At 40.0% G+C, this 23,570-nt stretch overlaps 5 protein-coding genes across 5 annotated transcripts in view; 4 read left to right on the forward strand and 1 right to left on the reverse strand.

Annotated features, from left to right (window-relative positions):
- The window catches only part of LOC111480271 (amino acid permease 3-like), a 2,503-nt gene extending 1,082 nt beyond the window's left edge, over positions 1 to 1,421 (forward strand). The window contains exons 4-6 of the mRNA XM_023125221.1: positions 33 to 247; positions 330 to 460; positions 591 to 1,421. Of these exons, the coding sequence (XP_022980989.1) occupies positions 33 to 247; positions 330 to 460; positions 591 to 1,244 (1,000 nt within the window). The 3' untranslated portion in view covers positions 1,245 to 1,421. The remainder of the gene's footprint in view (positions 1 to 32; positions 248 to 329; positions 461 to 590) is intronic.
- A 5,019-nt stretch (positions 1,422 to 6,440) lies between these two features.
- LOC111480274 (pentatricopeptide repeat-containing protein At1g77405) lies at positions 6,441 to 10,364 on the forward strand. The gene is made up of 5 exons (XM_023125223.1): positions 6,441 to 6,939; positions 7,409 to 8,868; positions 8,976 to 9,029; positions 9,782 to 9,967; positions 10,051 to 10,364. The coding sequence occupies exons 1-2, from the start codon at positions 6,905 to 6,907 to the stop codon at positions 8,715 to 8,717; spliced, it is 1,344 nt and encodes a 447-aa protein (XP_022980991.1). The 5' UTR covers positions 6,441 to 6,904; the 3' UTR covers positions 8,718 to 8,868; positions 8,976 to 9,029; positions 9,782 to 9,967; positions 10,051 to 10,364.
- A 984-nt stretch (positions 10,365 to 11,348) lies between these two features.
- LOC111480778 (probable receptor-like protein kinase At1g11050) lies at positions 11,349 to 13,173 on the forward strand. Its single transcript, XM_023125946.1, has one exon. The coding sequence runs from the start codon at positions 11,349 to 11,351 to the stop codon at positions 13,110 to 13,112; it is 1,764 nt and encodes a 587-aa protein (XP_022981714.1). The 3' UTR covers positions 13,113 to 13,173.
- Positions 13,174 to 13,665: 492 nt separating this feature from the next.
- Positions 13,666 to 14,590, forward strand: LOC111480325. The gene is made up of 2 exons (XM_023125299.1): positions 13,666 to 14,391; positions 14,425 to 14,590. Exon 1 carries the CDS (start codon positions 13,812 to 13,814, stop codon positions 14,301 to 14,303), a length of 492 nt encoding a protein of 163 aa, XP_022981067.1. The 5' UTR covers positions 13,666 to 13,811; the 3' UTR covers positions 14,304 to 14,391; positions 14,425 to 14,590.
- Positions 14,591 to 15,166: 576 nt separating this feature from the next.
- Positions 15,167 to 22,949, reverse strand: LOC111480241 (SWI/SNF complex subunit SWI3C-like). The gene is made up of 9 exons (XM_023125173.1): positions 22,736 to 22,949; positions 22,022 to 22,567; positions 20,620 to 21,161; positions 19,806 to 20,169; positions 19,642 to 19,718; positions 18,262 to 18,398; positions 17,374 to 17,447; positions 17,132 to 17,292; positions 15,167 to 16,526 (listed from the first exon to the last, which is right to left on the reverse strand). The coding sequence occupies exons 1-9, from the start codon at positions 22,761 to 22,763 to the stop codon at positions 16,038 to 16,040; spliced, it is 2,418 nt and encodes an 805-aa protein (XP_022980941.1). The 5' UTR covers positions 22,764 to 22,949; the 3' UTR covers positions 15,167 to 16,037.
- Positions 22,950 to 23,570: the final 621 nt, after the last annotated feature.

Genomic DNA, 23,570 nt, shown 5'->3' on the forward strand with positions numbered 1-23,570 from the left:
TTTTTTTTTTTTTTTTTTTTTGGTATGAACAGGGCAATCAAGAGATCCAATTGCTTCCACAAAAGTGGAGGCAAGAATCCTTGTCATATGAACAGCAATTCTTATATGATTTCATTTGGAGTAGTGGAAATTTTGCTGTCTCAAATTCCAGATTTTGATCAGTTATGGTGGTTATCTACCGTTGCTGCTGTCATGTCTTTTACTTACTCCACTATTGGGCTGGTTCTTGGGGTCATGCAAGTTGCAGGTTGCTTATTATCGTTTGAAAGATCTTAATTTACCTCAAATTCATTGCATAATAACCTGAGTTTCTTGTTGTTGTTCTTCAGATAATAGAAAATTTAAGGGCAATCTTACAGGAGCTGACCCTGGCACTACCGAAAAGGTTTGGAATAGCTTCCAAGCCCTTGGAGACATAGCTTTCGCTTACTCGTTTTCGAACGTTCTCATTGAAATTCAGGTAAAAAAGACGCGAAAAGAACGAACTTTTCCTGCTTTTCTGTGTCACTGTGTCTGTCTGATCTGATAACCGTTCGACTTTTGAGAATTAAGCGAGGCGAGTTATGTGAGTGTGTTGCATTTTTATGTAGGATACTATCAAAGCTCCTCCATCAGAAATCAAGACAATGAAAAAGGCAAGTCGTACGAGTATAGCAGTGACAACAAGTTTCTACTTACTCTGTGGTTGTATGGGGTATGCAGCCTTTGGGGACTTAGCACCAAGCAACCTCCTAACCGGTTTCGGCTTCTACAACCCGTATTGGCTTATCGACATAGCGAACATAGCCATTGTAGTGCATCTCGTTGGTGCATACCAAGTTATGTCTCAACCTATATTCTCGTTCATTGAGAAATTCGTGTCGAACCGATTCCCAGATAGTCAATTCATCAATAAAGATATGAAGATCCCAATCCCGGGCTTTCGCTCCTTGAAACTCAAACTCTTTAGGATGGTTTGGAGGACGATATTTGTGATCGTCACCACTCTGATCTCGATGCTCGTTCCGTTCTTCAACGATGTCACTGGACTGCTAGGAGCCATAGGGTTTTGGCCTCTCACTGTTTACTTCCCAGTTGAATTGTACATTGCTCAAAACAAGATCCCAAAATGGAGCCCAAGATGGATAGCCCTCCAAATTCTGAGTATGACTTGCGTGGTGATCTCCATTGCTGCAGCAGCTGGGTCAGTAGCTGGAATTATTCATGATGTTAAGTCAGTTAAGCCCTTTCACACCAGCTACTAGTTCAGTACAAGTTTGTTCACCTGTCATTGATCACCTGCTGCTGAAGAAGAACAAAAGCAACTTCTGTATTGTTTTGAAATGTCTGTAAATGGTGAATCTAAGAGATCCACAACTATCAATCCATCAAAAGGAAACTAGACTATTCCTATGGAAATCGAAATCGTTACTTTGTCTCCCCAATTTGCCTCGCTGTTCTCGATCGTAGAACAAATCACACGTCTCACGAAAATAGTTAAAGTATGCCGGAATGAGTTTAGACACTCAAATGAATAGTTAAAATATGCATTAGCTGGTTCAAACACTTGGATGAATGGTTAAAGTACGTGTTAGCTAGTTCAGACACTTAGATGAATAATTGAAGTACACGTTAGCTAGTCCCAACACTCAAATGAACGACTGAAGTATGTATTAGCTAGTTCAAACACTCAAATGAATAATTAAAGTATGCATTAGCTAGTTTCAACACTCAGATGAACCTGAAGTATGTGTAGCTAATTCAGACACTCAGATGAATAGTTGAAGTATGCATTAGCTAGTTCCAACACTCAAATAAACGGCTGAAGTATGTGTTAGCTAGTTCAGACACTCGGACGAATAGTTGAAGTATGCATTAGCTAGTTCCGACACTCATGAAAAACTGAAGTACGCATTAGCTAGTTCAGACACTCACATAAATAGTTGAAGAATGCATTAACTAGTTCCGACACTTAGATGAATAGTTGAAGTACACATTAGCTAATTCCGACACTCAGATGAATAGCTGAAGTACACATTAGCTAGTTCCGATACTCAGATGAACAGTTGAAGTATGTATTAGCTAGTTCAAACACTCAAATCAACAGTTAAAGCATACATTAACTAGTTCCGACAATCAGATGAACGGCTAAAGTATATAAAATGACAAAAAAAACAACAAAGAACGTTACATTTGAAAAAAAACTACCATTTCCTGTGACTCGTCTGTTTGTTTGCCTTTGACGTTTTCCGACATTTCCTGGACCAAAAACTTTTGTGACATGTTTTCACTCTCATAAATATTAAAGACAAATTTGATTTAAACCACTTTTTTTTCTTTTCAAAATATACTTCAAATTATCCTCAACAGAACATTTACAAGCAAGTAAAGCAACCAAATAAAAGGTAATGAGTTCATTTGCTTTTAAAGAAACAAAGTAAGACTTACATTTTAGAGAGTGCTTGCCATACAAGGTAAACTGGTTGACTTTTTTTTACCATTTGTTAATGGAGGTTTTGTTTATGCATGTTCCTCCCTGCTGAATTTGTTCTGAGGTTACTGTTTCAAACACGTAAACGATTCATTGAATTAGTCCTTAAATTTTTAAAAATATTTCTAATGAAACTTTAAACTTTCGATTCTATGTCTAATAGCTCGTTCGAGTTTGCTACTCATTTTCTTCCATGCTATTGAGATGGCTTAGGATTAAGCATCCCTAAAAGTTTTGCATGATTTCAGTGTAAAAAGTAGTATGCATTGTTGAAGAACAGGTGTTGAGTGTGGTACCTTGAGAATGAAAAAAGGTTTTTGTGCAGTGTATATGTGTTGAAATTTGGCAGCTTATTGTTGAACCTTATCAGGATGAACACATATAGCATTGCCTTTGTTTACTGAAGAAGATGATACCAAATCTGCCATTAAAACTGGCTTCCAACCATATTCACCTCCAAGTATATGCTTTCAAAGTGATTTTGAGATTCACTTTTGTTAAACCAATTCTTAAACTTTTAGATAATTAAAAACATGTGCTCAGATAATCAGTAACTTACATTGTGATGTCCGACGTTAGTTGGAGAGGAGAACAAACAACCATTTATAAGGGTATGGAACCTTTCCCTAGTAGACACATTTTAAAGCCCAAAAGGACAATATCTGCTAGCGGTGGATCTGGTCAGAGCCTGACACCCGACGATGTGCCAGCCTTCTCTCTGTTTCTCGAAGGGGGGTAGACACGAAGCGGTGTGCTAGTAAGGACGCTAAGCCCCAAAGGGGGTGGATTTGGGGGCGGTCCCACATCGATTGAAGGAAGGAAAGAGTGCCAGCGAGAACGCTGGGCCCCGAAGGGGGTGGATTGTGATGTCTCACATTGGTTGGGTAGGAGAACAAACCATCATTTATAAGGGTGTATAAACCTTCCCCTAGCAAACGCATTTTAAAGCCCAAAAGGAAAGTCCAAAGAGGACAATATCTGCTAGCGGTGGATATGGGCTGTTACAAATGGTATTAGAGCCTGACACCGGACAATGTGCCAGCCTTCTCATTGTTCCTCGAAGGGGGATAGATATGAGGCGGTGTACCAGTAAGAATGCTGGGCCCAAAGGGGGGTAGATTTGGGGATGGTCCCACATCGATTGAAGGAAGGAAAGAGTGCTAGTGAGGACGCTGGGCCCCGAAGGGGGGTGGATTGTGATGTCCCACATTGGTTGGGGAGGAGAACAAACCACCATTTATAAGGGTGTGGAAACCTTTCCCTAGCAGATGCGTTTTGGGCCGTTACAAATGGTATTAGAGCCCGACACCGGACGATGTGCCAACCTTCTCATTGTTCTCCGAAGGGGGATAGACACGAGGTGTGCCAGTAAGGACGCTGGGCCAAAGGGGGTGGATTTGGGGGCAGTCCCACATTGATTGAAGGAAGCAAAGAGTGCCAGCGAGGACGCTGGGCCTTGAAGGGGGTGAATTGTGATGTCCCACATTGGTTGGGTGGAAACCTTCCCCTAGCAAACACGTTTTAAAGCCCAAAAGGAAAGTCCAAAGAGAACAATATCTGCTAGCGGTGGATATGGGCCGTTACAAATGGTATCAGAGCCTGACATCGGACACCCAAAGGGGGGTGGATTTGGGGATGGTCCCACATTGATTGAAGGAAGGAAAAAGTGCTAGCGAGGATGCTGGTCCCGAAGGGGGGTGGATTGTGATGTCCCACATTGGTTGGGGTGGAGAACAAACCACTATTTATAAGGGTGTGGAAACCTTCCTCTAGCAGACGGGTTTTAAAACCCAAAAGGAAAGTCCAAATAGGACAATATTTGCTAGCGGTGGATCTGGGCCGTTACAAATGGTATCAGAGCCTGACACTGAACGATGTGCCAGCCTTCTCATTGTTCCCCGAAGGGGGATAGACACGAGGCGGTGTGCCAGTAAGGACGCTGGGTCCCAAAGGAAGGTGGATTTGGGGGCGGTCCCACATCGATTGAAGGAAGGAAAGAGTGCCAGTGAGGATGCTGGGCCCCAAAGGGGTGGATTGTGATGTCCCACATTGGTCGGACCCCAAAGAGGGTGGATTTGGGGGCGGTCCCACATCGATTGAAGGAAGGAAAGAGTGCCAATGAGGACGCTGGGCCCCAAAGGGATGGATTGCAATAGGTCGGAGAGGAGAACAAACCACCATTTATAAGGGTGTGTAAACTCTCTTAATAGACACCTTTTAAAGCCCAAAAGAAAAAACCTAAAGAGACAATATCTCCTATGGATCTGGCCCTTACATGATGCAAGGAGGAGCACGAAGGTTGCTCTGTTTCACCGAGGCCCAACGATTTATTTCGGCATCTACAAACTGCACCGTCTCCTCTACTGCCAAAGTCAGAATAAATGCCATTTAAACCTTCTGAACCAGAAATTTATCATAATGCATCACATTAGTGAGAGGTTATGTGTTTGAATTTCGATAAAGGAGTTTCTTATCTATTTACTTGCGGATCTCGAGCCAAGAGGACCTTTTGTATTGACATATTAAATCACCGATCGATTCGAAAATTTAAGCGGATGAGTTATGATAAATTTAATTATATCAAACACGCATTCTCAAAATTTGTAGAAGACCCAATAAGTGAAAGTTAGTATTAATTGAGCAAGAAACGACAATACATGGGTTTGAACACTTGACTTTCTATTCTTACGTTCGTTAGAAATCACGAATCTCCAAAATGTCATGATATTGTTCATTTTGAACATAAGCTCTCGTGACTTTGTTTTTTGTTTTCCCATAAGGATATAGTATTTATTACTTATAACCTTGTGATCTTCTTCTTAATTAGCCAATGTGAGACTCCTCCCAACCATCCTCCCCTAAGGTCGTTGGAGCCCTTGAACAAAGTACACCATTTGTTTGACACTTGAGTAATTTTTGACTATACTTCCGAGGCTCACAACTTCTTTGTTCGACACTTCAGGGTTTTATTGACAAAGCTAAGTTAAGGGCATGACTCTAACACCATATTAGGCATGACTCTAACACCATATTAGGAATCACGAATCTCAACAATAGTATGTGTTGGATGAAAGTCTCACATCAGCTAATTTAGGGAATGATCATGGGTTTATAATCAAGAAATACTATCTCCATTGAAATGAGGTCTTTTGGGGAAGCCTAAAGCAAAGCCATGAGACCTTATGCTCTAAGTGGACAATATCATACCATTGACGAGAGTCGTTTTCATCTAACATGGTATTAGAGCCATGTCGTAAACTTAGACATGCTAATAGAATCCTCAAATATCGAACAAAGGACTGCAAAAGAAAAAGGAGTCGAGCCTCCTCAAAGGCATAGTAAAAAAATGACGAAGACTCCAAAAGAAAAAAGGAGACGAGCCTCGATTAAGGGAAGACATAATTTGTTCGAGGGGAGGTCTTTTGGGAAGTCCAGAACTAAGCCATGAGAGCTTATGCCCAAAGTGGACAATATCAAACTGTTATGGAGAGTCGTGTTCATCTAATAATATATATATATATATATATATATAAATTAAGGGACAAAATATGATATAAAATGCGTCATATTAAAATAATAAAAAGAAAAATTGCATTATAAAATATTTTTTAAACATGAAAACACTGGTATATTTACAATATTGTCATTATTACATGATTTTATTATTAATGAGAAACTAATACTAAAAAAGAGAAATTAAAATATTTCAAATTTTTTTAAAAATAAAATAAAATAAGTGATTTAAAATCTTCTAATATTCTGCAAGAACAGACATGAACAGACTTGAGATTAAATTTAATTAAGGATGTTAAGTACAAAATTAAAAGGTTAAAATGAGAGATGAAGGAAAACTCACGGGATATTGAGCCTTGAACTTCCATCAAAGCCCGGTATCAACTCTTCGCAACAGGCCCAATCCATCTTCGCTCCATCCAAATCATCGTCGAAAAATCCCCCGATCGTGGCTTCCCGCTCCGATTTAGACTCGAATGATCGAAAGAAATCGTCGATTTCCTTCGAGAACCGCTCTGCCTCGTCAATTCCATATGAAGACGAAGATCGAGTTGGATCATGTAAAGATTCAAGATCCAAATCCAACTCCGAACTGAACCTGTGATTCTGAAACTTCGAAGCATTTTCATTATCGCGCGCCCTAGAAGCCGCCATTGGAAGTCCTTTCCGCGATGATTTCAACCCTAAACTTTCGGTCAGAACCTTAATTTCGTCCATTTCGTGCGAATCGGATTATAGTCCGAACAGAAAATGAGTTGCAGAAGAAATGGAAATGGCGGATGCGATGCAATGCAATAATCAAGTAGCAGAAATGGAAGAAGAAGCATAAAAGATAGTTTAATATCCATCTATACATTGTGCAAAACGTCGAAGAGAGAACCAGGCTAAGTAAATGACTGAAGCTTACCGATTGACTTCGTCATGCAGAACTGGTCGCTGCCTTCGTTTCGACTCCGGTAAGCAATTATATATTGGATTTTTAATTAGATATAAAAATTAGTCTAGATTAATAAATTAAATTTTTTTAATAATATTCCTAAACTTTTAAAATTATCTTAAAAATTTTAAAATTTTATTTTTATTAGTAATTTAATAAAAAAAAAAAAGTTGATTAAGTTGGAAAAGAGTTCCCCAACCCAACCTTTATACACCCGTAAACAGTTGTTGCTCGAGTGCTAGAGCTAATCACGGGCTATTGACTATGCTAAGTGGTAACACAGTATGTAAAGTTCAAGACGAGCATGGTAATTTTGTAAGTGATTTTTGTAATATAATTTTGAGTGGTAATTTTTATTAAAATGAGCTCGAACAAGCTCGAACCCCTCCAACCAGATATTGAATGTTCGAAGTTCTAACCAAGACCATTCACCTTGGCATTCTACAATCATTCTAAAGTATGGCACAATTAAATCCTCTTCGTCTCAGGAACCACCGTCTCGTAGACCAAATCTTGGCGGCAATGCTTCAAAACCGCCCTTTCGACACCCACATCCATTGTGCAGCCACTACTTCCTCCACCCGCCACCAGCTTTGGAGTTCGGAGTCTGTTTCCGATGTTCTACGGTCAGTACCTCGTTTATTTTTTCAAACAACTCGATCCATTGGTATCCAAAAGGGATTTCGGCATCGCGCTCCTCTCAAGCAAAGGAAATTGAAAGAGGAGGCATACAAGTTTCAGAACAATGTGCTTGTTCTTGGCCCGGCTGCTCACAGGGATCCTCTCAAAGTCGAGCTTGGATTGAATAAAGCGTTGGAGTTTTTCTATTGGGTCGAAACCCATTTTGGATTTCAACACGACGAAATGACTTGCCGAGAGATGGCTTGCGTTTTGGCTCGAGGGAATAGATCGATGCGTCTTTGGAATTTTTTTAAGGAAATGTCCAGGAGAGGCAGTGGGCTTATTACTACTGCGACCATAACCTGTTTGATAAAAGTCCTAGGAGAACAGGGATTAGTGAATGAAGCGCTTACTGCATTCTATAGGATGAAACAGTTTCACTGTAAGCCTGATGTTTATGCTTATAATACTGTTATTAATGCTCTGTGCAGAATTGGGAATTTCAAGAAGGCTAGGTTTTTGTTGGAGCAAATGGAGTTGCCCGGATTTAGATGCCCACCAGACATTTTCACGTATACAATTCTGATTAGTTCTTATTGTAAATACAGCTTGCAAACTGGTTGCAGAAAGGCCATTCGAAGGAGGCTGTGGGAAGCTAATCACTTGTTTAGAATCATGTTATTTAAGGGCTTTGTACCTGATGTTGTTACCTACAATTGTTTGATTGATGGATGTTGCAAAACATACCGAATCGAGCGGGCATTGGAATTGTTTGAGGATATGAACAAGAGGGGTTGTATTCCTAATCGTGTTACGTATAATTCTTTTATCAGATACTATAGTGCTGTGAACGAGATTGATCAAGCAATCAAGATGTTGAGGATGATGCAAAAGATGAACCATGGAACTGCCACATCAAGTTCTTATACTCCTATTATTCATGCTCTATGTGAAGCAGGAAAGGTAATTGAGGCCCGTGATATCTTCCTCGAGTTGCTCGAGGGAGGCTCTGTGCCTAGAGAATATACGTATCAGTTGGTATGTAATCTGCTGAACTCAGCAGGTGAAGCTAGTTTACTAGATGAAGAAGTGCATAAAAGAATAAGACATGGAATAGAAAATAGGTACAGGGAAGTAGATAAAGTAAAGCTCGTTATGTCGAGGAAAGGATACTGATGCCCGTAATGAGCAAAGACAATAGCTGGACCTTTCACAGTGGATGAAAACAGGGTTTTACGGTCGACTATCTCCTTATCCACCTGCGTAGCCGATCGTGACAATATATAATTGCACGGGATTATTTAGTCTAACATTTCCATGATGAACAGTAAGGATCTCTCTACCTAGTTCCATTTATGGTCTAATTCTTACTCTTAGCCTATGCTTGTGCTACTAATGGCTTATTTCCCCTTCTCTTTTGCTTTGGTGGTGTAGGCTCACAGGAAAGCATCATTGGCTACAAAGAATCCTCATGGGGTTTCTTGCAAGGTACTTAACAAGCAGAAATTTCATTTAAGAGATGTGATTTGTGAATTGGTATTTTGGTATAGATTTAGGTGCTCATTCATGGGTGGGTGTCTAGAATGGCTGTAAATTGTCTGCTCTTTATGTTTTTGAGTTCTATTATGTCTGTTCTGTTTCTCTGTTTTTCATCAACTTTTTTCTTCACAACAATGGATGTTATCTTGAAGTTTTTTCCAAGCATAACTCCTAGGTTTATGGTTTTTGAAGATGGATAACTTTTGTTTTTGGAGACGCGTATGTAACTCCAAATTCTCGAGAAGTAGAGATGACTAAACAATATGAAGTAGTTCGTTATGGTGAGGGTGTTACATTGGCTAGGCGTCGTATTCATCTTCTGAACTGTATGTTTCTTGAAGATTCTTAAGCTTTTTTTCTACGGTTTGCGTCTGATGCCTTGGGTTAGTAGCAGTTCGACTTGTATGTTCTGAATATCGAATGTCTCACCGTTTTCATGTCTAGAGGTAGAACCATGGACCTCTTTGGTTGGCTAATGGTACTTTTGAAACTGTGGAATTGGAGAATGACCAGAACTAGCTATTTGTGACTGATTTTTCCTTTTGGATGGTTGGATTTATTAATAAGATGATGTACTTCATATTTTACTCTGTTTTTCCTTCAACTATAACATATGCTAGATTCATCTGCTGATGGCTTTGACAATTCAATAGTTGTTTGATTCCCTAAAGGTTGATTTATAATTTGCTTGATTTGGACAGAATTTTTCTTGGTAAATACTCAGAGCATATAGACTGTTTGACACTCTCGAACGTCGTCATGTTGTCCTTCTAGTTGTTTTATTCGCTCTTTTTGCTGCCCGTAATAGTGGTGAGTTTGACCTTGCAAATAAGGAAGCCAACAATGTAATTGCATAGGGATATCCAATGGTTCAGACGTTTTCACAGGTTTTATTCTTGCTCGATCTCTATTTTGCGTTATCATATTCATGATTGATGGTCGACATATAATACCGTGATGTTCCCTACAGATAGAACGGAAGGCCCATCATGCAACAAGCTTGTTCGGGCCGAAGCTGATAAGGTTACTGCTGTTAATTTACAGGTTTTATTCCTTTTTGCTCAACTTGAATTCTGCTGTGATTGTGCATCAGGTTGGATATGTTTGTAGTTTTAGTTGTGTAGTTTACAGTGTATAACATAACATCAAATCAAACAGATAGACCATTTCTATTAACCTGTTAGGCATAAGCTGTCACAGAAATACCGTTGTGCAAATATTGGATACTCTAGGGATGCTTTCCAACTGTGCTAGTTCATTTATGCATATTTTTTTAATTAGACCCGTCTTTCTGTCTCTCGTTTCTTTTGATTGATATCTGTGAGTGTAAGGGCAGCTTGCATGTGAAATTGTCTTTCTAGTTTTTAAGTTTAAGGGTTAAAGTGACGGTTAGATTTCCTTATGGACAAGAGAAATCCTTGGAGAAGCATCTTTGATGTTGCTAATGGTCTTAATCACACTTTTCTTGGTCGCGGACTTTACGATTGTGTGGTACTCACTCCCAACACCGAGTGAGTCAAGCCTATTCGGATTCGCATTGCCTATAGCCGGGAAACGTATGCTCAAGCTTCTGGCCCCGTTTTAAGAAGGAGGTCTTAAAAAATGGGGGTAGAGAGATTTTCAAAAGAGAGTTTGAAAATAAGATTGAAAGAAGGTTTTGAGAGCAATGTTATAGGCTATTAAGCGAGAAATACAATACAAAGGCTTAGATAAACATATAACTCTAGGGGGGAAGAATTGACAATTAGTCATAGCCCCTTATAGTACATTTAAGGCTTTTTAGTCCTGACGAGTGCAGACATAATTTTGGTGAAAAGTCATTCACTCATGAATTGACACAACATGAAGTAATAAAGGGCTATCTAAGATGAAAGCATGTAAAAGAGATTTGAAACGAGCATGCGGTTATGGACAACACGTCTTGAACAAACATGACCAGGACATCCAACATGCGGCCATAAACAATACGTCTTGAACAAGTAGAATCGTGACACTAAAACCGTAGTGTTGAATGGGAGAGAGAAATGGTAAAGAATAGATAATTATTTAGAGTCAATTGTGCCAGCCTTATACAAAGGCACACCAATTTGATAGATATACCAATTGAAAAGCCCCACCTAACGTAGGATAAGCAACAAATCCCAACAAAATCCAAAACCAAAACGTGCAATTTTGACTGCCCTCGCCGCCCTCTGAAATTTCTCTTTCAAAATCCACCACTACAAAAATCTATCCAATCCCATTTTCATTCCCAACGAACACGACGACATGTCGGCCCACTACCTCTGTCTCACCCTCCTCTCAATCCTCTTCATCGTCCCTTTTTCTTCTTCTCTCTGCCCCATAGACTTCACCTACGTCCAAATCATCCCGTGGGACACTACCAGCTGCAACCGCCAAAACGCCGCCGCCGCCCCCTGCTGTCAAACCCTTCTCAGCCTCTTCGGCATCGGCCTAGCCCAACACCTCAAAGACACTTCCCTTTTCCACCTCCCCAATTCCAATTCCTCTTTTTCATGCCTCACCTCTTTCCAATCCAAGCTCTCTTCACTCTCCCTCCCTCCTTCTCTCATCCCCAATTGCTTCCAAAACCCATCTCAATTCGCTGCCAATTCCTCCAACTGTGCCGGAATTTTAAGTACTCACGATTGGGTTGCTAAAGTCGGCTCTACAACCCCAGTCGACACTGCGTGCGGTGGCGACTTGACTGGACTGACTCATTGCGGCACCTGTGTCGACGCCGGCATGAAACTCACCTCTCGCCTCATGGGTCTAGACCCAAATGGAACTAAGTGCTTTTATTTCACTGTTCTTTATGCTGCTGGAATTGCCAACGAATTCGGTCCTAAAGATACCAGAGTGGCTTCTTGTATTATGGGGTTGCCATTAAAGCCCTCAAAGATGAACAGAGCATCCCTTCTAAGCAGAAACGCTTTAATGGCGGTGGGTTTTGGGTTTACATTTCTCATTGTAATTGCGGTTTTGGTTTTGAGATCCAAGAAGAAATGGTTCAAAGAACAAGAACAAGAACAGAAACTCCGCCACTTTGGGGCGAAATGGTTCAGTATAACAGAGCTGGAAAAGGCCACACATGGGTTTTCTCAGAGGAATCTAATCGGCCAAGGCGCCGATGGGTTCGTTTACAAAGGCAAGATTTCAGACGGAAGTTCAGTGGCAGTGAAACAAATCATTGATTTGGATTCAGAAAGGGACGAAGATTTCACGAACGAAGTCGAAATCATCAGCAAAATCAAACACAGAAATCTGCTCTCTCTTAGAGGCTGTTGCATAGAAAACGACTCGAAATTCAAATCCCAAAAGAGAAAATTCTTAGTCTACGATTTCATGCCTAATGGGAACCTCAGCGATCATCTCTTCACCAAAAGCAACAAAAACCCATTAACATGGCCGCAGAGAAAAGCCATAATTCTCGATATAGCAAGAGGACTAAATTACCTTCATTATGGAACCAAACCGGCGATTTACCACCGCGACATCAAACCCACGAACATCCTGCTGGACTCAGAATGGCGGGCCAGACTGGCGGATTTCGGCTTGGCAAAGCAGAGTAAAGAAGGTCAGTCGCATTTGACGACGAGGGTGGCCGGAACTCGTGGGTATTTGGCTCCGGAGTATGGTTTATACGGGCAGCTGACTGAGAAGAGCGATGTGTACAGTTTTGGGATTGTGATTTTGGAGATGATGAGTGGGAGGAAAGTGTTGGAGAGTTGGGATTTGATTACGGATTGGGCTTGGAAGCTTGTGGGGAATGTGGAAGCCATTTTTGAGGAATCGATCCGTGGAGAAGGGGCAAAAGGGGTAATGGAGAGATTTGTTCATGTGGGTTTGCTTTGTGCTCATGTGAATGTGGCCTTTAGACCCACCATTGATGAAGCTTTGAAGATGTTGGAAGGTGATATTGAAATTCCACAATTACCAAATCGCCCTTTGCCTCTTTCTCATCATTCCATGGTTTCTTTGCGATTTGCCCCTTCTTCTTCATCATCTTCTTCTCACCATTTCATTGTATAGATGGACAATGATGATGATGTAGATGATAACGATAACAAATAGAAGCCAAACTCTTTAGAAATCGAGAGTGGTCGGACTCACCATGCCCTACTCATAAGAAGCACTAAATTATCCCTACAAGTTTCCAAAGATCTTAATAGGATGTGTTTTATGGAATTTTGTTACCATACAAATAAAATATAAGTTTTTTTATGGTTTCTTACACTTTTTTAAATAAACGGTCACTAGCACATTTAGATCTTGTTCGTTATTAGATAGGTCTCTTTTTACTCCTCTGTCACAAGTTTTGAAGTAACTTAAAACCAGAAATTCTTAAATTATGGATTGACGGATTGACTTACTTATAGTTGACCTAAATTCCTTTTCTTTTTCGAATTATCTTAGAATCAAAATTAGTTTAAATAGGCTAATTAAGATTAATTTACATGGAAAAGCAGAGACAAACCTTCATAATTAAAATCATTACATTTGAATAATAAATTTGTGTGTTTAAAGTTAGGCACTTTTATTTTGTCTTTATATATAATTATTCCAAATTCAAAGTCAAAGCGGACCCACCAAAATCCCATCTCAAATGCCTCTGATTTCGCTGAGATTTCCAGTTTTGGACGCTCTTCTTCTTCTTCTTCTTCTTCCTCCCTTACATAACCAATCCCATCCCCCACTTCTCTTCCACTTCCCTTTTACACCTTTCTAGCTATGGATGTCGATGAATTTTACCGGCAACCGGCTGCCGTTCCTTTCAAATGGGAGATCAAACCTGGCGTCCCCAGGAACCACCACTGCCTCCACCCTTTCCCCACTCACTCTCCGCAACAACACAAGAAGCTAAAGCCTCCTCCGGCTGTAACTGCAACCCAATTCCACCGTTCTTCCAACTCCCTCCGAACCCGGTCCGACCGATGGTCTTCCTCCCAGTCCAAACTTGCCGAACCCGAGCAGGTCTCGGTCGGTTGCTTCTCCTCGCCTTTGCCGAACCGGAAAGCGACCAAGATTTTGAACAGGAAACCCGAACCGGATTGTGCCTCTGAATTGGAGACTTTGCCGCGGTGGTCTCTTTCCAGTAAGAAGTCGATTTCGCCGTTCAGAAATTCGGTTTCGTCGTCGCCGTCGCCGTCGTCGCTTTCGTCGTACCAGTCATCACCCCGTCCGACTAGTGATTCTGAGTGGGCCGGATTTGGGCTCTTTTGATTGGACCATATAAGACCGTGGGCTTATGGAATGTTGGGCTGAATTTATAGCGGCCAGGCCCAGTTTTCGCCCCGTCTTGCTAGTGCTTGTAAGTGGGCTTTAGAGTTATTGGGCTTTAGAGTTATTGGGCTTTAGAGTTATTGGGCTTAGGTACCTCGAAAGCCCTTTTAAGAGTAGAAATAAGAAGCGTTAAATCCCGATTGTATTGTGCTTTGCAATCATAGGGATTTTCTTAAAAAACCCCATAAATATGAAATATATACCCTAAATATTAAGATTGTTGCTTCCTTGTGGTATTTTATTTTTCTTTTATTTTTTCCTAATTCAAACATTTTATGGTTAATTAAATTAAAACTTGATGATTTAAAGGAAAAATCAATTTTTATTTTATATTGAGGATGAGAGGAACCAAAATTTCAAAGGAAGGCTTGGAACATATGCTTAAGAATAAATGATATGGGGAAAAAAGTATTTTATTGATAAATTAAAAATTGTATAAATTTGGATCTTTTTTAAGACTTCAGTATAAAAATATAATGATTTAACAATTATATAATTATATAATTATATAAATGGTTGTACCTCTCAAACATTGGCTTATCAAATTATCCACGAAAGATTCAACAAAGATAGAATCAACTTCGCGATTTGTTTTGTGTCAACATATCAAGAATCTTCGGGCTAAAGGAATGAAGCTACGTAAAATGTGAAGTTACTCCTAATACGACAGTAAAGACAAGACGGTGTCAACATATCGAAGATCCACAAACTTGTGAAGTAACTCCTAATATAGGAGTAAAGACAAGACGGTGTCAACATATCGAGGATCCACAAACTAAAGTAAGGAAGCTACACGTAAAATGTGAAGTAACTCCTAATATAGGAGTAAAGACAAGACGTGTCTAACATATCGAGGATCCTCAAATTGAAGGAAGGAAGCTACGTAAAATGTGAAGTAACTCTTAATATAGCAATAAAAACAAGACATATCAACATATCGAGGTACTTCAAATTGAAGGAAGGAAGCTACATATAATGTGAAGTAACTCCTAATATAGGAGTAAAAACAAGACTGTGTCAACATATCGAAGATTCTAAGACTAAAGGAATGAAGCTATGTAAAATGTGAGTAACTCCTCATATAGCAGTAAAAACAAAACGTGTCAACCTATCGAGGTACTTCAGATTGAAGGAGGAAGCTACGTAAAATGTGAAGTAACTCCTAATACAACCGTAAAGACAAGACGTGAAGACGTATAGACATATCACCTCAATAAAACTACAACACTTTTTAAGGGGATGAAATGGGATGAGGTGAATATTAAAGATGGATGATGAACAAAAGTAAAAGGTGGAGAAGGTAAGAAAAAGATCCTGAAAGAGAATCCAATTCTACCATTACTAATTCTTCTAACCATCCCTCTCTACTGAAATCTAGCACTTTCAGGGGGTAAAAGAAAAGAAAGAATGGAAGCACTTTCATGAATGGGTTTTTCACCACAACAGCTAACTTTCTCCTCATTCTTTTTGTTCCTTTTTGTTCCCCTTTTTTTACATCTAATCGAATGCAATTACAATCCCTACTACTATTGCCTCAGGTTAATCTCCCATGTTTCTCCCAAAGAAAGAAAACGTTAGACGAATGGACAACTCTTTCTCATGGAATATTATCGTTTTTCTTTTACCTGAACGCGTCGTCGACTTTAAAAGGAATTCACGTGCCTTCTTCCAAGTTCAGCCTAATCCAGAGCTGGATCCAGTAACTGGCCTCATCATTGGGTGACTGAGAGAAGCCTGTGCATTGCTCGGGCCATTGAACATAGCATTAGACGAAGTCGTTGAGGCCAGCTGCTGCTGCTGCTGAATTGCTGACAAAGGCAGCCTTTGCCCCAAGCCAAACATCGACTGCCTGGGCACGTACGACATGTGGGGATGAAGTGGTTGGTTGTTGCCATACCCCGAAACGCTTGGCTGGGATGGTGGAGGCGAGATCACATTCGGCCTACTCGCAGGTGAGCTCACCCTATTGTTGTTTACCACGGGAGGAATAACCCCCGGTAAACTCGCAGGTGAGCTGACTCCAGCAGCTCCAAATTGGACACCTAACATTCGAGCTCGTTCTGCAACAAATCTCTGCCCTGTCCTCTCGACTTGTTCGCATTCCTTCATCAAGAAGGTTTCTACTTCTGCAAACTGCTTCAGCTTCAACTCAAGTCTTTTTAACTGTTCATAAGTTTAGACACAACAGAGACCATCAACTACTCTTTAGAGTGAAACACATAAATATCAACTTTCCCAGCAGACAACAGACGGTCAATCTTATCCCCAAAAAAAAAAAATTATTCCCTAAACTGATGAACAGGCTTTTAATTAATAAAACATCGCCCATTCAGAGTCGAAAGTACGAACAAGAAAATTGTGGAGAAAAAGGTAGAATACTGCATGTTCAAAACCCCTCCATATGTCATTTCGAGAACTAGGCTTAAATATATCGTTATTGTAACGGCTCAAGCCCACCGCTAGTAGATTTTGTCCTCTTTGAGCTTTCCCTTTCAGGTTTCCCCTCAAGGCTTTAAAACGCGTCTGCTAAAGAAAGGTTTCCACACCCTTATAAAGGGTATTTCGTTCTCCTCATCAACCAATGTGGGATATCACAACGACTAACCAATGTTTATTAGTCAAACAGGTCGTACTAGCTCGTTCAAAACACACAAGCCAAATTGTAGTTCAAGCAGAACATGAACTTATAAACGTATAGTTCTGAATGATTAAGTGAAAAGGGCACTTAGTTTCTGACTACTACTACTACTCATATATACGGGCCATACCTGATGATTTATAATATTAGCAGACAACCGTTGGATTTCTCGTTCTTCGTGGTCTGCGAACAATTTAGCCTTTGTTGCAGCGGCAGCAAGACCTACTTTTGATGCAACTTTAACTCTTTCAGCAGATAATAGTGTTACCTCTGTCTCTGCCTTATTCTCATCTGAATCCACCATATATATTGAATAAGTTTCACAATAATCTAAAACATTTGTCAAGAAATAGAACAAATCTCAAATCAAACCTTTTAGCTTGACTGAATTTGGAAGCTTTCCATAGGAGCCACCGTCTCTGACATGTGTGACCTCCACATTCGTCCTTATTATTGGAAAAGAATATTCAATCTTGAAATAAATCATACTTTAAAAATAGAATTCATGCAATTATACTTAAAACACCTTATGACGTCCACAATATTAACTCTTGGAAGTTGGAACCAATTTTTATTGTGAGATCCCACGTCGGTTGGAAAGGAAAACGAAGTATTCCTTTTAGGGGGTGGAAAACTCTCCCTAGCAGACACGTTTTAAAAACCTTGAGGGAGATCCTGGAAGGAAAAGCTCAAAGAGGACAATATTTGCTAGCGGTGAGTTTGGGCTGCTACAAATGATATCGGAACCAGACATAGGGTGGTGTGCCAGCAAGGACGCTGGCCCCCAAAAGGGGTGGATTGTGAGATCCCACATCGGTTGGAGGGAGAACAAAACATTTCTTTTAAGGGTATGGAAACCTCTCCCTAGCAGATGCATTTTAAAAAAACTTGAGGAGAAGCCCGAAAGGGAAAACCCAAAGAGGAAAATATTTGCTGGCGGTAGGCTATGGTGGTTACATTTATCCTCTAAAATCTCCCACGTACCTAACATTAGCCTAGATGCCCTTATGTCCTATTATACCATCTTTTGCCTCAGTAAAACACACATGCAAGCACAAGCTCCTTTTTCAAGATCTACTAATCCAGTGTCGACAATGAAGCAAAGCTATATATGCCATAAAGTAAGGTTTCACAAATAAAACAGCAACTCGCAAGAACCGTTCTAAATGTTCAAGGTTAAAACTTAACAGCATTTGTTGAAGAAAAGTATCTAGTTGAATAAGTCATACATTTACAATGAGTAAAAAAAATGCAATTTACCTACTAGGATTCACAGAACCTTCCACTTGAAATATGCTCCCAGAAGAAGCTTCACTGTCCTCAGATAATGCAGCTAAGGATGCATGGGCACAAGATGCAGCAACTCTTGGTCCAATAGCAGATGCAAGAAAAGCAACCTTGCAAATATCCAGAAGTGAAATCAATTGCAACCCTATTTATCGATAGTAATACTCGATTTTTTAAATAGAACCTCATAATCAGAGCTCCTTCAATCAGATCTAAATCAATATTAAATTGGAAATGAAGAGTCCAACATCTCGATGAAAGTTACTTCTTAGCAGAATAAAACGTAGAAATTTGAAATTAAACCGCTTGAAATACAGCCCATGCTTTCAAGGCCGAGCAAGACAAATCGTCTATGGTGGAAACACGCAGCAAGTCAAGATATTACCCAGTGTATCGTTCATTGAGATCAGGTGACTACACTTCAAACTGTAAAATTAATGAAAACCCCTTAGTGTTACCATTAATTTTAAAACAATTGTAGTTAAAGTATATGAATTTACATTCTTGTTGAAGATATGAAAAGAGCTCAACTTTATCTTTCCTTTTCCTTCACTTACTTCCGAGAATCAAGCCAATTCAAGTGTGCCTCGCTCAACTATTTTCTAGACGACCTTCTAACCCTACAAGGATGTTGGATCCCAAATGGGGTGGGGATTGAGGGGTCCCACATCGATTAAAGAAGGGAATGAGGACTAGCGAGGACACTGGGCCCCAAAGGGGGTGGATTGTAAGATCTCACATCAATTGGGGAGGAGAACGAAATACACTTTTTAAGGGTATGAAAACCTCTCCCTAGTAGACGCATTCTAAAAATTTTGAGGAGAAGCCGGGAAATAGAAAGCCCAAAAAGGACAATATCTATTAGCGGGGCTTAGGCCATTACATACCCATTTACAACAGCTTCAAACAGGTAAGCCATCTAACCATACAATTATATCTTGTGTGTACACTTATTACTCTGACAAATGCTACCAATACTAGTACGACAACTAATTAACTCCAGGCCTCAAGCAGCTTCAAACGAGTAAGCTTCTTAACCCTACAGTTCTATCTTGTGTGCACTCTTATTACTTTGACACAAGCTACTAATATTAGTACTATACAACAAGTTCACTCCAGAACTCCGACAGCTTCAAACAGGTTAGCCTCCTCACAGCTTTCTTCCCTGCTTAATTGTCTTAGACTCATTATTCCAAATCATCAACCAGGTCCTTTTTCTAGTTCTATTACTCATTCCCATAAACGAGCCGCTGACACAATGAAAATAAGTAGATAGCAGAAATTTTTACTTGAGTGGAGCAATTTATGTTAATGGCACATGGAGGGACTAAAAGCTCAGTGTTGGACACATACCAACGCCATGACTGGGTTCCCAGAATTAGCAAATGGTAGTCTATCATGCATCTCTTTATTGTCTTGAGAGGAAGATCCTAAAGAAAGAAACAAATATTTAGAAAAAGAAAATGTCAAAAAGTCATAATTATGAGATAAACTATTAGTTAAAAGTTAAAAAGTACCGGCTACATTTCCATTAATATTTGAATGTGACTTCTCGTTATCTTTTCCATGTGAAGAATTGGATGAGAGAGGAACACCAGGCACATCAACATTTTCTAGAATACCATCTTCAACTGATAGACGGAGAAAATGTATAATGCATTGAGCTTTAGACTTGGACCCAACATGTTCTGTTATTTCATTCCAATTCTCATTATACAATTCTATCGCCTCTAAAAGCAACAGAGTTTCTTGATCGGTCCAATTTTCGCTATCTAGTTCGCCATAATCTTTCGTCATGTCCACCCTCAGAAAATCGATGCTCGAATGACCAGCAACATATTTTCCTTCATGGAAGCAGTCGGTGCAAAGTAAAACATCTACCTGTTGCAAGGATGCCAACAACCGGTGATGTTTTCTTCAAGCATACAACTAATTCACTCCAGGTTTCTACTACAACATATACCGGTGGATATATATAGTAGTAGAAAACATTGCCTAGTCTACGATTATTTCCGCTCCTTTTCTCCCTCAACAAAGTTGAATGGCCTATGCCCCAAGGTCTCTAGAATTTACCATTCCAGACAACCACGTGTTCAATAATTTAAAATCCCGTCGTTTTTATTTTACTCTCAACAGGAAAAGGTTTCGATGTCAGGGGCATGTCACACGAAACATCACTATTACATTGTTTTCTAATTTTCATTATATTTATTGCCTCTAACTGTACTTATCTTTGCCCTGACAACCATCATTCATTCAAGCATATATACAAGCTACATATGCTAAAATACTTGAGTCAGATAAACAATGGAGTACAATAGGGAAACTAACCTCCTTCTGTGATTGGTAGCATACAATGGGAACTGTTCGAGAACACGAGCTACAATGACTTTCAGCTAGACGCTCCCGAATTCTGTTATCCAAATCACATAAATCATCATTGTCATCATGGCATGAACGTTCCGAATAGATATCGGCTGCCTTGAGCCTACATTTTGGTTTGTCAAATTTGATTAAGCTATCAATAGGCTTCAAAGCAGCTGATGGCACATGAATCTCACCGTTCATATCTTCTCTCAAGTATGAACTTCTATTCCATGGTTCACAACTAGGTGTCGGGGCACAATAATTAATAATACCCCAATGATCAAGAAATCGAACAATTCGAGTTAAATCGTCATTACTGACACCATTAACTAATCCTTGGCAGTCTGAAACTGTGACGCTTTTCTCAGGATTCTCCATGTATTTGGCAACAACAAAGTTTCGGATTTCCATATACTTCTCAGGAGTGCGGTCAGGCAATTTCCCAGAGAAAAAATGTGGAACAACTTGTCTCTCGAGTCGATGCACTGTAGCAGGTGAAAACCAATCTGTTTCCAACAAATCAACTATCACATAATAGAAATCCTCCGTAGGCATGTAACACTAACATAACATACAAATTCTATTATGATTTTTTACCCAATAGTACCCGACTAAAACTGCATCATACTAACAATTACAGAACTCAGTAAGTAAAACTATTTATAAATTCAAGCTATTCAACCATATATTTTACACTTGGAATGTAACAGTCCATGCTCACCGCTAACCGATATTGTCCTATTTGGACTTTCCCTTTCGGGTTCTCCTCAAGGTTTTTAAAACGCGTCAGTTAGGGAGAGGTTTCCACACCTTAACCGATGTGGGATCTCACAATCCACCCCTCTTCGGAGCCCAACATTCTTGCTGGCACTCGTTCCCTTCTCCAATCGATGTGGGACCCCACAATCCACCTCTCTTCGGGGCCCAGCGTCCTTGCTGGCTCACCGCCTCGGGTCCACCACCCTTCGGGGCAACAGATCGTCTGGTATCTGACTCTAATACCATTTGTAACAACTCAAGCCTATCGCTAGTAGATATTATCATCTTTGGGCTTCCCCTCAAGGTTCTTAAAACGCGTCTACTAGGGAGAGGTTTCCACACCCTTATAAAGAATGCTTCGTTCTCCTCCCCAACCGATGTGGAATATCACACGGAAGGTAACGTTTCGTTTCGCAAGAACACACATTAGAATTCCCGAAGAAGTTATTTGCAGACAAAATTAGCTCTCATTTGTTCATAATAGTGCTAACAAGAACCGTGAATTTATCCTACTACAAATGTAAGGTACAGATGATAATGTATATTATTTTCCCCCAAAATATATATGCAGGAATTCACTAACTTGACGAGGACAAGAGGATCAGACCTGAGTGCATAGGAACAACATGAACTCTACTCCCGAACCTCTTGACCACGCCACGACCTTCCATAATCGATGGTGGAGTTATCACATACGCCGCATTCCCAGCCTCCACCCTCTCTTGATCCAGCAAAGCCGGACTATCCGCAGGCATAGCAGACAGCGCCTGCAGCTGCCCGTAAGACACATTCTCCAAAATCAAGGGATTCCCAGACAGCACCTTACTTTGATTTGCCCTCTCCATTGCCACAACAGCCAACACAGAAGAGTGAGGCCGAGTGACAGCCCGCTTGACCACCTGAGGAAACTCAGAGACTCGCATTTTATCATCCGACAAGAGCTCAGTCTCCTGAAGACTCGAATTGGGCGTCGGCTGAGGGTCCTCAGAATCGTCGTTATCGCGTTCCATTTCCTCATTTTCAACAGTGGCAAGATCTTCATCTTCATCATCATCATCGTGCTTGTTGCTTCCGTTGTTATTACTATTCCCATAGCTGTTTCTACGGCCAATTTGCGTGTCCCTCTTCTTCTTCTTCCATTTTCCGCGAGATCCTGATAAGGTTTTTGTCAAAACCAAAAATTACACAGCATTAACAAAATTTCAACATGAGAAATGTAGTGGAGAATGCGTAAATGATGAAATTATGCAGAGAAAACAAGAAGAAGAAGAAGAACAGGGGAGTGAGAGAAAACAAGAGATTTTAGGTCAGAAGAATTTACCAGATGGGAAGGAAGGAGATGCTGGCATTGTTGAACGAAGAATTTACCAAATTTGTGGGGTCGATGATTTTTGTTATGCTATGAAATTGAAAGCATGGTGGAAGAAGGAGGAGAGAGAAATAGGGCTCTGCTTTCTCTCTCTAGATTGCTCCATCTCTCTCTCCTCTCTTGGCTTTGCGTTTGTATCTGAGACAAAGCTTCGGTTTTCGTTACTTCGCTTCTTTGGCTCAATTTTTCCTTCCCTTCTTCTTCCCATCTTCACAACATTCCCACGCGCTTCTGCGCGCGTGCATTGTTCCCACCATTTCATTGTCCTCCCATCCCTAATTCATTTCTCAAGAATCTTCCCTGTGTTAGTATGACTCGAGAATTCGATCGATCTAAACTATCTAATTTTAACTATTTTATTCTTATTTTTCAATTAGGGTTAAGGTTGAATTTTGAGAAAACCGAAAAATTCACCTCCGTTCGTAAGTTGACATTTTTTTTAGTCAACTCAACCTAACCAACCAGAAAATAAGATTATAACCTAATTCGAATGTAAATATTTAACGTTTATAACCGATGTTAGTGGCGCGTTATTACTAATAAATATTTGATATTTGTGTTTTATCAAATTTTAGTTATTAATGTAAACATGTATTTTAAAATAAGTAGAATTTTTAAAAATAATTACAAAAATGAAGAACGGACAACCGAACCCAAAAATAAAGGATTGGTTGAGTTGGGCTATGAACGGTATTTAAGTTGTTGAATCATCTACCCGTCCAAAAGATTTGCCTAATCTAATCCAATTAAATGACGAACTCAACTCAATTATAAATATTTTAGATTG

Source organism: Cucurbita maxima, unplaced genomic scaffold (genome assembly GCF_002738345.1).
Source record: "Cucurbita maxima cultivar Rimu unplaced genomic scaffold, Cmax_1.0 Cma_Scf00006, whole genome shotgun sequence".
NCBI classification, from domain to species: domain Eukaryota; kingdom Viridiplantae; phylum Streptophyta; class Magnoliopsida; order Cucurbitales; family Cucurbitaceae; genus Cucurbita; species Cucurbita maxima.

Bases quoted from the DNA above. Each gene is read 5' to 3' on its own strand.
- LOC111480274 (XM_023125223.1), top strand. From the start codon at position 6,905: ATGCAGAACTGGTCGCTGCCTTCGTTTCGACTCCG. The intron at 6,940-7,408 runs GTAAGCAATTAT...TCTTCGTCTCAG, and splicing joins CTGCCTTCGTTTCGACTCCG to GAACCACCGTCTCGTAGACC.
- LOC111480778 (XM_023125946.1), top strand. From the start codon at position 11,349: ATGTCGGCCCACTACCTCTGTCTCACCCTCCTCTCAATCCTCTTCATC.
- LOC111480325 (XM_023125299.1), top strand. From the start codon at position 13,812: ATGGATGTCGATGAATTTTACCGGCAACCGGCTGCCGTTCCTTTCAAA.
- LOC111480241 (XM_023125173.1), bottom strand. From the start codon at position 22,763: ATGCCAGCATCTCCTTCCTTCCCATCTG. The intron at 22,568-22,735 runs GTAAATTCTTCT...AAACCTTATCAG, and splicing joins ATCTCCTTCCTTCCCATCTG to GATCTCGCGGAAAATGGAAG. The intron at 16,527-17,131 runs GTATGGCCCGTA...ACTTATGAACAG, and splicing joins CTAATATTATAAATCATCAG to TTAAAAAGACTTGAGTTGAA.